The following is a 12,082-nucleotide window of genomic DNA, read 5'->3' on the forward strand; positions in this document are numbered from 1 at the left end:
AGTCGCCTGAGGACAAGGACATGTACCTATTCAATAAGTATTGATCAGATCTGGGACACTGTGTCTCTAGGTGTGTCGGCTAGGGACTGATTGTTTTCTTAGGTGTCCTCCTAGTCCTATCCCAGTTTTTTCATCCTTTTTTTTACTAAAGCAAATATAAACTGCTCGGACCTTTTAATCCATTTACTCTTAACAATGTTTTTATCCATTGATTTGATGGATAATGAGTATAGAATCCGGCGTCCTAATTTCATCTATGTGTCATATATATAAAAAATAATAATATAAATATAGAAAATAAATAAATTATAATAATAATGTCTCACGGATCAGTGCAGACTTTAATGTCAGAGTATGATCCGCTAAAAGGATGAGAATAGGAGAAACTCCGGAGCGGACTAGTGACACAGACCCGAGGCTTGCGAGTGTGATGCGAGAACTTCACTTGAGTCTCTCACTTCAATACCCGGGCCTGCCGCCGGCACTCGGACCGGAGCGTGCGGTACTTGTATTTATATTCAGCTGAACGCTCAGGTCCCGAGTGAAAAAACTGACCAAGCACGGACAGTACTAGGACCAATGTTATTTAAAGGGGTTGTTCACTACTGTGACAACTTTTTCTCAATCCATGTTTCCCTTCCCCTTTCTGGTGTCGGCGCCGTTCCAGCGGTGTCAGCACTGTCTGTCCCGGCCTTTCACAGTCCTCGACTTCTGACATCCGGAGAATGACAGCAGCAGCGCTCACCTTCTCCAATGTCGGCAATGTGTGTGAAAGTGAGAAGAACTGCGTGACCGCACACTGTTACGTGCTCGCTCGGAGAGACAGTGTCGACGCTGCCATAACAGCATCAGCGGTGAGTAGAAGTATTAGTTAGCAGGGGGAAAACTATGGATTGAGAAGGTTTTGTCCAAGTAGTGGACAAGGACAACCCCTTTAATTTAACTGCTCATATGAGAGTTTTTTTTCACAGACCAAATATGAGCGTGTAAATATTTACACCGTGCACTATTCTATTCCATGTATCAAATAAGAGTCTTTGACTGTGGAAAAAAAAAGGATCTCATGAATGAAGCGGCCAGAATCCGATATTAACAGATACACTGTCATTCTTTATCATAAGAACCTGGGTTGTACATTTTAAAACCTGCAGATGTATAAAATCGAAATGAAAATCATCCGTTATTTTTTTCTGGGTGAAATTTGGAAGATTATTTTTCTACGCTTGTGTGCACTCTGCCTAACAGAAAGAATCACCCGTCCCTTTCTGTGTGACATCTGTTAGGTACTGAAGATTCTGAAACATACATATTCGTTTGTGAGGCTATCACAAAAGAAAAAAGAAGTGAAGAGAATAGAATAGTATTAAAAAATAAGATATTTATTTAACAATGATAAAACGGTACACTTAAGTACACCAAAAATTGGGGAGAAAAAGACAGGGGGGAATTTTATACACAAGACAAGGGTTGCGCCGACCCACGTGACCGCAGTGCGTTCCACTGCGGGTCACGGTGCGCAATCCTGGAAGTCCCTTTGGTAAGGTGGGACGGCACTGTTTAAGCGCGCGCAGTTACGAAGCTCTTTGGCACACCTCCGGATCCGGCGTCACACTGCACCGTCTATTTAACCACCCCTAATACCTTCCAAACTTGTCCTCGCCCCCTATTGGAAGAAGCTACGGCGAAACAGCGCTTGTCGGGCGCTGGGGACCGGGCTGCTCCTTACCACCTGCGTCAGGCACCACTTGTACTGTCATCCATACCTCAGGTAATTAACCATTTTTAGGAGATCTTTTCCGGGTTTGAACCTGTTGCTCTCTTTGACTACTTGTAGTGGGTTTACCTCCCAGTTTGTTAGCAACTATGTTGCACTACTGGCTATTATATGTACTCCCTGCCACAGTATTTCTAGTATACTCTTTGCCTCCAACTTAGGTTAATTTTCCGTGGGTATGTACCTATGAGTTTTGTGTGCCCTGCTTTGCCGCTTAGTAAGTGGTTATATCACCAGCGATACATCTATATGTGATATTTTGGTTAATTTTACAGTGTTAACCCTTGGTGGTATTGTGCAGATCCGTCTCCCCTGATTTGTGTATAAAATTCCCCCCTGTCTTTTTCTCCCCAATTTTTGGTGTCATTAAGTGTACCGTTTTATCATTGTTAAATAAATATCTTATTTTTTAATACTATTCTATTCTCTTCACTTCTTTTTTCTTTTGTGATAGCCTCACAAACGAATATGTATGTTATTGATTCTCTGAAGTGATTTCAGCCTGCCTGATTTAGGACTATGGGAATAATTCAGGAAGATTCTGAGCTTAGAGGGGGCAGCAATGGTCTGTACTAGAATGAATATTTGGGGCACAACGTGGCTCCTCATCCCTTCATAGAGGGTGTCGTTTAAATAGGCGAAATGAGTGATGGCAGCATAAGAAGCCGGGGTGTACCACGTGTGTCGGGGTGTGCCGCGTGTGTTGGGGTGTGTGCCGCGTGTCGGGGTGTGTGCCGCGTGTCGGGGTGTGCCGCATCTGTCGGGGTGTGCCGCATGTGTCAAGGTGTGCCGCGTCTGTCGAGGTGTGCCACGTCTGTCGGGGTGTGCCGCGTCTGTCGGGGTGTGCCGCGTCTGTCGAGGTGTGCCGCATGTGTCGGGGGTGCCAGCCACGTGTGTCGGGGTGTGCCGCGTGTGTCGGGGTGTGCCGCGTGTGTTGGGGGTGCCACGTGTGTCCGGGGTGCCGCGTGTGTCGGGGTGTGCCGCGTGTGTCGGGGTGTGCCGCGTGTGTCGAGGTGTGCCATGTGTGTCGGGGTGTGCCGCGTGTGTCGGGGTGTGCCGCGTGTGTCGGGGTGTGCCGCGTGTGTCGGGGTGTGCCACGTGTGTCGGGGTGTGCCGCGTGTGTTGGGGTGTGATTGATGCTCAGTCTACAGCGTGGTACGGAGGTTCCAAGTCACGTGCTGACAACTGTGCACGTGACAACTAAAATAAAAAAAATAATACAAATGAAAGGAAAAGGCAGATAATTCCTCCTGTCATGTATTTTGTGTCTAACCAATAACTACAAAAATATGTAAAAATTGGAAACGTATTTCGTCACTTTGAATAAATGGATTACAGGGATGTTCCACAAATCAAAAGTGATCTTTTATTCACAAGTGTTTACACTGCGTATTTATTAGGTAGAAAATGCCAATAAAAGTGCTGAGGAAATGTTCAGAAGAATAAACATTTTTTTTAATGCAAAAATACGTCGCCGATCACATGTTCAGGCTTCCTCCTCCAAATCGAGGTCAAACATGTGTTGTCTTCTGCATAAAATGTCACATAACCTACACTTCTACCGCAAAAGTAGCAGCGCTCGTGTCAGTAATCTTGTTTATGAGCGCTAATAAGAATGTTTCTCGTCACTAGCAGCAAGCTCTGACTGCCAGCAGCCTGAATTTCTTGTGACTACTCCCAGTAATGCACTGCGGCACGACCACACAGGTGACTTCCGCGGCACGTGACGGGAAGGAATTTGAACGCCTGCGCTGATTGGCTAGTTGTCTCTTTTGCGTTCCATCTGGCCCATGGCTGTGATTGGCTGAGATGCGAGGACCTGTACCGTGTTGCTGAACGTGACGTAGCTCTGGTGGGCGGGGTCTCAGGTGTTGTTGTTTTTTGTGGTTGCTGGCGGCGCTGCGGCTCCAGTGTCCCGCGGGAGGCTGACATGGCGACTCGGGGCTGCAGGAGGCTCCTCGCACAGCTGCTGGCCCCCGGCTGGACGGGAAGGACCCCCAGACCGAGCAGCCCGTGCCCGGTGCCCTCCAGGGCGTGCAATATCTCCGCCTGCTCCTACAAGCTGAGAAATGTGGACTGTGAGTGACAGCTGCGCCGTGTCCTGGCTGCAGGGTGGGGACAAGGGGTTGTTGCAACTTTCCAGTTTTTTACATAAATGTCAGTAATTTTGGCATTGGATGTAATTAATACTGTCGCCCCGTGTGGCTCCTCTGGCCGCTGTGAGGTAACTGGGAGCCGTCAGTGAGCTCAGGCTGTATGAAAGCTGAGTGCCCTGGAGGAGCAAAACCATGAACCATGGGTCCAATAGCCCCAATCCCTGGCTCTGTGGGGACATAGTGGTCCGCAGAGGTGGGCGACTCCGGGAATGTGACCGCGGGCGACCTGCAGCTCCTACCTGGGGTCATTCAGACCCCTGTGCCGAGGCACAGCTGGCCCCCAGTGCTGGTGATTTATCCTGCACTGACACATTGTACCAGTCCCCAGATGTGAGGGGTCTCCGCCAGGGTGGGTCCTGTGGGAGCGAATGCCTCCAGCTGCGGAGAGGTGTCGTTACACTGTAGCCCCGGATCAGTGATACATTGTATCTGTCACTAGTGGGATATAGCCCCTCTGCAGTCGGCTGTGAGGGTCCGGTGGAATCTCGTCACCACCCCAAGAACAAACCCACAAAGTGAGACCCCCGTAAATGTGATTGTCCTGAAGGATAACGTTCACCACATTCCTGCCTCGCCCGGTGCAGAAAAAGGGCGCAGCTCCGACCTGTCACCTCCATAGTGGAGCCAGTGGTGTCTGTGTGATGATACATGGGGGGGTCGCCCTGTATGATAATACCTGGGGGGGGGGTCGCCCTGTGTGATGATACCTGGGGGGGGGGGGTCGCCCTGTGTGATGATACATGGGGGGGTCACCCTGTATGATGATACCTGGGGGGGGGGGGTCGTCCTGTGTGATGATACATGGGGGGGTCGCCCTGTATGATAATACCTGGGGGGGGGGGTCGTCCTGTGTGATGATACATGGGGGGGTCGCCCTGTATGATGATACATGGGGGGGGTCGCCCTGTATGATGATACCTGGGGGGGGGGGGGTCGTCCTGTGTGATGATACATGGGGGGGTCGCCCTGTATGATGATACATGGGGGGGGTCGCCCTGTATGATGATACATGGGGGGGGGTCGCCCTGTATGATGATACCTGGGGGGGGGTCGCCCTGTGTGATGATACATGGGGGGGGTCGCCCTGTATGATGATACCTGGGGGGGGGTCGTCCTGTGTGATGATACATGGGGGGGTCGCCCTGTATGATAATACCTGGGGGGGAGGGTCGTCCTGTGTGATGATACATGGGGGGGTCGCCCTGTATGATGATACCTGGGGGGGGGGGGTCGTCCTGTGTGATGATACATGGGGGGGTCGCCCTGTATGATGATACCTGGGGGGGGGGGGTCGCCCTGTGTGATGATACATGGGGGGGTCGCCCTGTATGATGATACCTGGGGGGGTCGTCCTGTATTATGATACCTGGGGGGGGGTCGTCCTGTGTGATGATACCTGGTGGGCTCGCCCTGTGTGATGATACCTGGGGGGGGGTCGTCCTGTGTGATGATACCTGGGGGGGGGTCATCCTGTGTGATGATACCTGGGGTGGTCGCCCTGTGTGATGATACCTGGGTGGTCGCCCTGTGTGATGATACCTGGGGGGGGGGTCGCCCTGTGTGATGATACCTGGGAGGGTCGCCCTGTGTGATGATACCTGGGGGGGGTCACCCTGTGTGATGATACCTGGGGGGGTCGCCCTGTGTGATGATACCTGGGGGGGTCGCCCTGTATGATGATACCTGGGGGGCTCGCCCTGTATGATGATACCTGGGGGGCTCGCCCTGTATGATGATACCTGGGGGGCTCGCCCTGTATGATGATACCTGGGGGGGGGGGGGTCGCCCTGTATGATGATAGTTGGGGGGTTCGCTCTGTATGATGATACCTGGGGGGTTCGCTCTGTATGATGATACCTGGGGATGTCGCCCTGTGTGATGATAGTTGGGGGGTTCGCTCTGTATGATGATACCTGGGGGGTTCGCCCTGTGTGATGATATCTGGGGGGTTCGCCCTGTGTGATGATACCTGGGGGGGGTCGTCCTGTGTGATGATACATGGGGGGGTCGCCCTGTATGATAATACCTGGGGGGGAGGGTCGTCCTGTGTGATGATACATGGGGGGGTCGCCCTGTGTGATGATACCTGGGGGGGGGGGGTCGTCCTGTGTGATGATACATGGGGGGGTCGCCCTGTATGATGATACCTGGGGGGGGGGGTCGCCCTGTGTGATGATACATGGGGGGGTCGCCCTGTATGATGATACCTGGGGGGGTCGTCCTGTATTATGATACCTGGGGGGGGGTTCGCCCTGTGTGATGATATCTGGGGGGCTCGCCCTGTGTGATGATACCTGGGGGGCTCGCCCTGTATGATGATACCTGGGGGGCTCGCCCTATATGATGGTAGGAGGGCCGTTATCTGTACCCGGGGGGAGCGTATTCTCTGCAGTGACCTTTGATCCCGCTATACCTTCTTCCCCCACCCTGCGTCTCCTGTAACCCTGACACCACAGAGCATCCTGTACCTCCTTGATCTCTGGGGTCCGATCCTGTGCCTTTCTATAGTAGCGCAGCCGTCCTGTCACTGGGTCTGTAGCAGAGCGGCCCCAGGTTTTGTATGCAGAGTTTTCCTTCTGAGCCCATCGCGGTGCCCCTGAGCCCATTGCGGTGCCCCTGAGCCCTCTCTTAATCCCTTTGCTGTGGATGATTGCCGGCGTCCCTGCGCTATAAACCTTTGTGCAGAGCTGCCCCGGGGACGGTGAGATAATCTGCGGCTTCTTATGTAAACCTTTTGTTCCCCGGGTTCTGTGCGGCTGGTGATGATTCCGCGGCCTCAGGGCTGCACCACCAGATCTTCCATAGAACGTCAGGTTTTACGGGCTGGGTGACCCCCGGGGGGCGGCAGGTGACATGTGGGGGATCCCGTCTAACTCGTCTGCATTGTATCTCTTATCTGTTCTCTGCGTGTCTCCAAGTAGTTACAATAACCTGACGACACTTCTCACAGCTGAGGGTCTGTTGCAATGTGTCCAGCTTCTGTCTCCCTTAGAACGTCCTGTATCCGCTACATCCAGGAATTAATTTCAGCTTTCCTCTTTTTTGCAGTGCACCCTCTGTGGAAAGGACCCTTAGACATTCCCGGGGGATCCCGCCAGTCCCCTATCGACATTCGTGTGCGGGACAGCGTTTTTCACCCGGATCTCGCGCCTATCTCTACGCAGTATGATCCCAACACGTGTCTTCACATTTGGAACAATGGATACGCCTTCCTGGTGGAGTACGATGACTCCACCAACAAATCCGGTGAGGGGCGACTCCTATGGAAGTGAATGTGATCTGAGCTGCAGTACTCAAGAATGGCCACTACGGTGTGTGGCGCTGTGCTAGTGTGACTTCTGCAGGGGACATGTTGTAATCCAGATAAATCACATCCATGTAATACATGACGAGGGTATAATGAGGGGCTGCGCTGCTGGGGCCCCCACTTTGGATGGAGAAAAGATGGCTCTGGGATAGGACACTTGTGGAGCCACCAAATGTCCCCACATTTCACTCCTGTGTCCTCCACAAAATGCCCTTCAGAATCATTGGTTCATATCCAGCAGCTAAGTAAAGATTTGTACAAGTTGGCGCTATTAAAGGGACAGTCAGAGGTCACTGCGTGTATACTGGTATACCGCAACAGTTTCTAAAATGGCTGATAACAGAGAGTTATAGATTGTAGTCTCCAGTCTTAAAGTCTTCCCCAGTAATGGCTGATAACAGAGAGTTATAGCTTGTAGTCCTCTCCCCAGTAGTGGCTGATAACAGGGAGTAATAGCTTGTAGTCCTCTCCCCCAGTAATGGCTGATAACAGGGAGTAATAGATTGTAGTCTCCTCCCCCAGTAATGGCTGATAACAGGGAGTAATAGATTGTAGTCTCCTCTCCCCAGTAATGGCTGATAACAGGGAGTAATAGATTGTAGTCCTCTCCCCCAGTAATGGCTGATAACAGGGAGTAATAGCTTGTAGTCTCCTCCCCCAGTAATGGCTGATAACAGGGAGTAATAGACTGTAGTCCTCTCCCCAGTAATGGCTGATAACAGGGAGTAATAGACTGTAGTCTCCTCCCCAGTAATGGCTGATAACAGGGAGTAATAGATTGTAGTCTCCCCCCCAGTAATGGCTGATAACAGGGAGTAATAGATTGTAGTCTCCTCCCCAGTAATGGCTGATAACAGGGAGTAATAGACTGTAGTCTCCTCCCCAGTAATGGCTGATAACAGGGAGTAATAGATTGTAGTCTCCTCCCCAGTAATGGCTGATAACAGGGAGTAATAGATTGTAGTCTCCTCCCCAGTAATGGCTGATAACAGGGAGTAATAGATTGTAGTCTCCCCCCCAGTAATGGCTGATAACAGGGAGTAATAGATTGTAGTCTCCTCCCCAGTAATGGCTGATAACAGGGAGTAATAGACTGTAGTCTCCTCCCCAGTAATGGCTGATAACAGGGAGTAATAGATTGTAGTCTCCTCCCCAGTAATGGCTGATAACAGGGAGTAATAGATTGTAGTCCTCTCCCCAGTAATGGCTGATAACAGGGAGTAATAGATTGCAGTCTCCCCCCAGTAATGGCTGATAACAGGGAGTAATAGACTGTAGTCTCCTCCCCAGTAATGGCTGATAACAGGGAGTAATAGACTGTAGTCTCCTCCCCCAGTAATGGCTGATAACAGGGAGTAATAGATTGTAGTCTCCTCCCCCAGTAATGGCTGATAACAGGGAGTAATAGATTGTAGTCTCCTCCCCAGTAGTGGCTGATAACAGGGAGTAATAGATTGTAGTCTCCTCCCCAGTAATGGCTGATAACAGGGAGTAATAGATTGTAGTCTCCTCCCCCAGTAATGGCTGATAACAGGGAGTAATAGACTGTAGTCTCTTCCCCAGTAATGGCTGATAACAGGGAGTAATAGATTGTAGTCTCCTCCCCCAGTAATGGCTGATAACAGGGAGTAATAGATTGTAGTCTCCTCCCCAGTAATGGCTGATAACAGGGAGTAATAGATTGTAGTCTCCTCCCCAGTAATGGCTGATAACAGGGAGTAATAGATTGTAGTCTCCTCCCCCAGTAATGGCTGATAACAGGGAGTAATAGATTGTAGTCTCCTCCCCAGTAATGGCTGATAACAGGGAGTAATAGATTGTAGTCTCCTCCCCAGTAATGGCTGATAACAGGGAGTAATAGATTGTAGTCTCCTCCCCCAGTAATGGCTGATAACAGGGAGTAATAGATTGCAGTCTCCTCCCCAGTAATGGCTGATAACAGGGAGTAATAGATTGTAGTCTCCTCCCCCAGTAATGGCTGATAACAGGGAGTAATAGACTGTAGTCTCTTCCCCAGTAATGGCTGATAACAGGGAGTAATAGATTGTAGTCTCCTCCCCCAGTAATGGCTGATAACAGGGAGTAATAGATTGTAGTCTCCTCCCCAGTAATGGCTGATAACAGGGAGTAATAGATTGTAGTCTCCTCCCCCAGTAATGGCTGATAACAGGGAGTAATAGACTGTAGTCTCTTCCCCAGTAATGGCTGATAACAGGGAGTAATAGATTGCAGTCTCCTCCCCCAGTAATGGCTGATAACAGGGAGTAATAGATTGTAGTCTCCTCCCCAGTAATGGCTGATAACAGGGAGTAATAGATTGTAGTCTCCTCCCCCAGTAATGGCTGATAACAGGGAGTAATAGACTGTAGTCTCCTCCCCCCAGTAATGGCTGATAACAGGGAGTAATAGATTGTAGTCTCCTCCCCCAGTAATGGCTGATAACAGGGAGTAATAGATTGTAGTCCTCCCCCAGTAATGGCTGATAACAGGGAGTAATAGACTGTAGTCGCCTCCCCAGTAATGGCTGATAACAGGGAGTAATAGATTGTAGTCTCCTCCCCCAGTAATGACTGATAACAGGGAGTAATAGACTGTAGTCGCCTCCCCAGTAATGGCTGATAACAGGGAGTAATAGATTGTAGTCTCCTCCCCAGTAATGGCTGATAACAGGGAGTAATAGATTGTAGTCCTCCCCCAGTAATGGCTGATAACAGGGAGTAATAGATTGTAGTCCTCCCCCAGTAATGGCTGATAACAGGGAGTAATAGATTGTAGTCTCCTCCCCAGTAATGGCTGATAACAGGGAGTAATAGATTGTAGTCTCCTCCCCCAGTAATGGCTGATAACAGGGAGTAATAGATTGTAGTCTCCTCCCCCAGTAATGGCTGATAACAGGGAGTAATAGATTGTAGTCTCCCCCCCCAGTAATGGCTGATAACAGGGAGTAATAGATTGTAGTCTCCTCTCCCAGTAATGGCTGATAACAGGGAGTAATAGATTGTAGTCTCCTCTCCCCGTAATGGCTGATAACAGGGAGTAATAGATTGTAGTCTCCTCTCCCCCAGTAATGGCTGATAACAGGGAGTAATAGACTGTAGTCTCCTCCCCCAGTAATGGCTGATAACAGGGAGTAATAGATTGTAGTCTCCTCCCCCAGTAATGACTGATAACAGGGAGTAATAGATTGTAGTCTCCTCCCCCAGTAATGACTGATAACAGGGAGTAATAGATTGTAGTCTCCTCCCCCAGTAATGACTGATAACAGGGAGTAATAGATTGTAGTCTCCTCCCCCAGTAATGGCTGATAACAGGGAGTAATAGATTGTAGTCTCCTCCCCAGTAATGGCTGATAACAGGGAGTAATAGATTGTAGTCTCCTCCCCAGTAATGGCCGATAACAGGGAGTAATAGATTGTAGTCTCCTCCCCAGTAATGGCTGATAACAGGGAGTAATAGATTGTAGTCTCCTCCCCCAGTAATGGCTGATAACAGGGAGTAATAGATTGCAGTCTCCTCCCCCAGTAATGGCTGATAACAGGGAGTAATAGATTGTAGGCTCCCCCAGTAATGGCTGATAACAGGGAGTAATAGACTGTAGTCTCCTCCCCCAGTAATGGCTGATAACAGGGAGTAATAGATTGTAGTCTCCTCCCCCAGTAATGGCTGATAACAGGGAGTAATAGATTGTAGTCTCCTCCCCCAGTAATGGCTGATAACAGGGAGTAATAGATTGTAGTCCTCTCCCCCAGTAATGGCTGATAACAGGGAGTAATAGATTGTAGTCTCCTCCCCCAGTAATGGCTGATAACAGGGAGTAATAGATTGTAGTCTCCTCCCCAGTAATGGCTGATAACAGGAGTAATAGATTGTAGTCTCCTCCCCCAGTAATGGCTGATAACAGGGAGTAATAGATTGTAGTCTCCTCCCCAGTAATGGCTGATAACAGAGAGTAATAGACTGTAGTCTCCTCCCCCAGTAATGGCTGATAACAGGGAGTAATAGATTGTAGTCTCCTCCCCCAGTAATGGCTGATAACAGGGAGTAATAGATTGTAGTCTCCTCCCCCAGTAATGGCTGATAACAGGGAGTAATAGATTGTAGTTTCCTCCCCCAGTAATGGCTGATAACAGGGAGTAATAGATTGTAGTCTCCCCCCAGTAATGGCTGATAACAGGGAGTAATAGATTGTAGTCTCCTCCCCCAGTAATGGCTGATAACAGGGAGTAATAGATTGTAGTCTCCCCCCAGTAATGGCTGATAACAGGGAGTAATAGATTGTAGTCTCCTCCCCCAGTAATGGCTGATAACAGGGAGTAATAGATTGTAGTCTCCTCCCCAGTAATGGCTGATAACAGGGAGTAATAGATTGTAGTCTCCTCCCCAGTAATGGCTGATAACAGGGAGTAATAGACTGTAGTCTCCTCCCCCAGTAATGGCTGATAACAGGGAGTAATAGATTGCAGTCTCCTCCCCAGTAATGGCTGATAACAGGGAGTAATAGACTGTAGTCTCCTCCCCCAGTAATGGCTGATAACAGGGAGTAATAGATTGTAGTCTCCTCCCCCAGTAATGGCTGATAACAGGGAGTAATAGATTGTAGTCTCCTCCCCCAGTAATGGCTGATAACAGGGAGTAATAGATTGTAGTCTCCTCCCCAGTAATGGCTGATAACAGGGAGTAATAGATTGTAGTCTCCTCCCCAGTAATGGCTGATAACAGGGAGTAATAGATTGTAGTCTCCTCCCCAGTAATGGCTGATAACAGGGAGTAATAGATTGTAGTCTCCTCCCCCAGTAATGGCTGATAACAGGGAGTAATAGATTGTAGTCTCCTCCCCCAGTAATG

At 49.7% G+C, this 12,082-nt stretch overlaps 1 protein-coding gene across 1 annotated transcript in view; it reads left to right on the forward strand.

Moving 5' to 3' along the window:
- The first annotated feature begins 3,615 nt into the window (after nt 1-3,615).
- The window catches only part of CA5A (carbonic anhydrase 5A), a 34,595-nt gene continuing 26,128 nt past the window's right edge, over nt 3,616-12,082 (forward strand). The window contains exons 1-2 of the mRNA XM_069739405.1: nt 3,616-3,852; nt 6,979-7,176. Of these exons, the coding sequence (XP_069595506.1) occupies nt 3,705-3,852; nt 6,979-7,176 (346 nt within the window). The 5' untranslated portion in view covers nt 3,616-3,704. The remainder of the gene's footprint in view (nt 3,853-6,978; nt 7,177-12,082) is intronic.

The sequence above is a fragment of the Ranitomeya imitator genome, chromosome 9, assembly GCF_032444005.1.
Source record: "Ranitomeya imitator isolate aRanImi1 chromosome 9, aRanImi1.pri, whole genome shotgun sequence".
Lineage (NCBI taxonomy): Eukaryota > Metazoa > Chordata > Amphibia > Anura > Dendrobatidae > Ranitomeya > Ranitomeya imitator.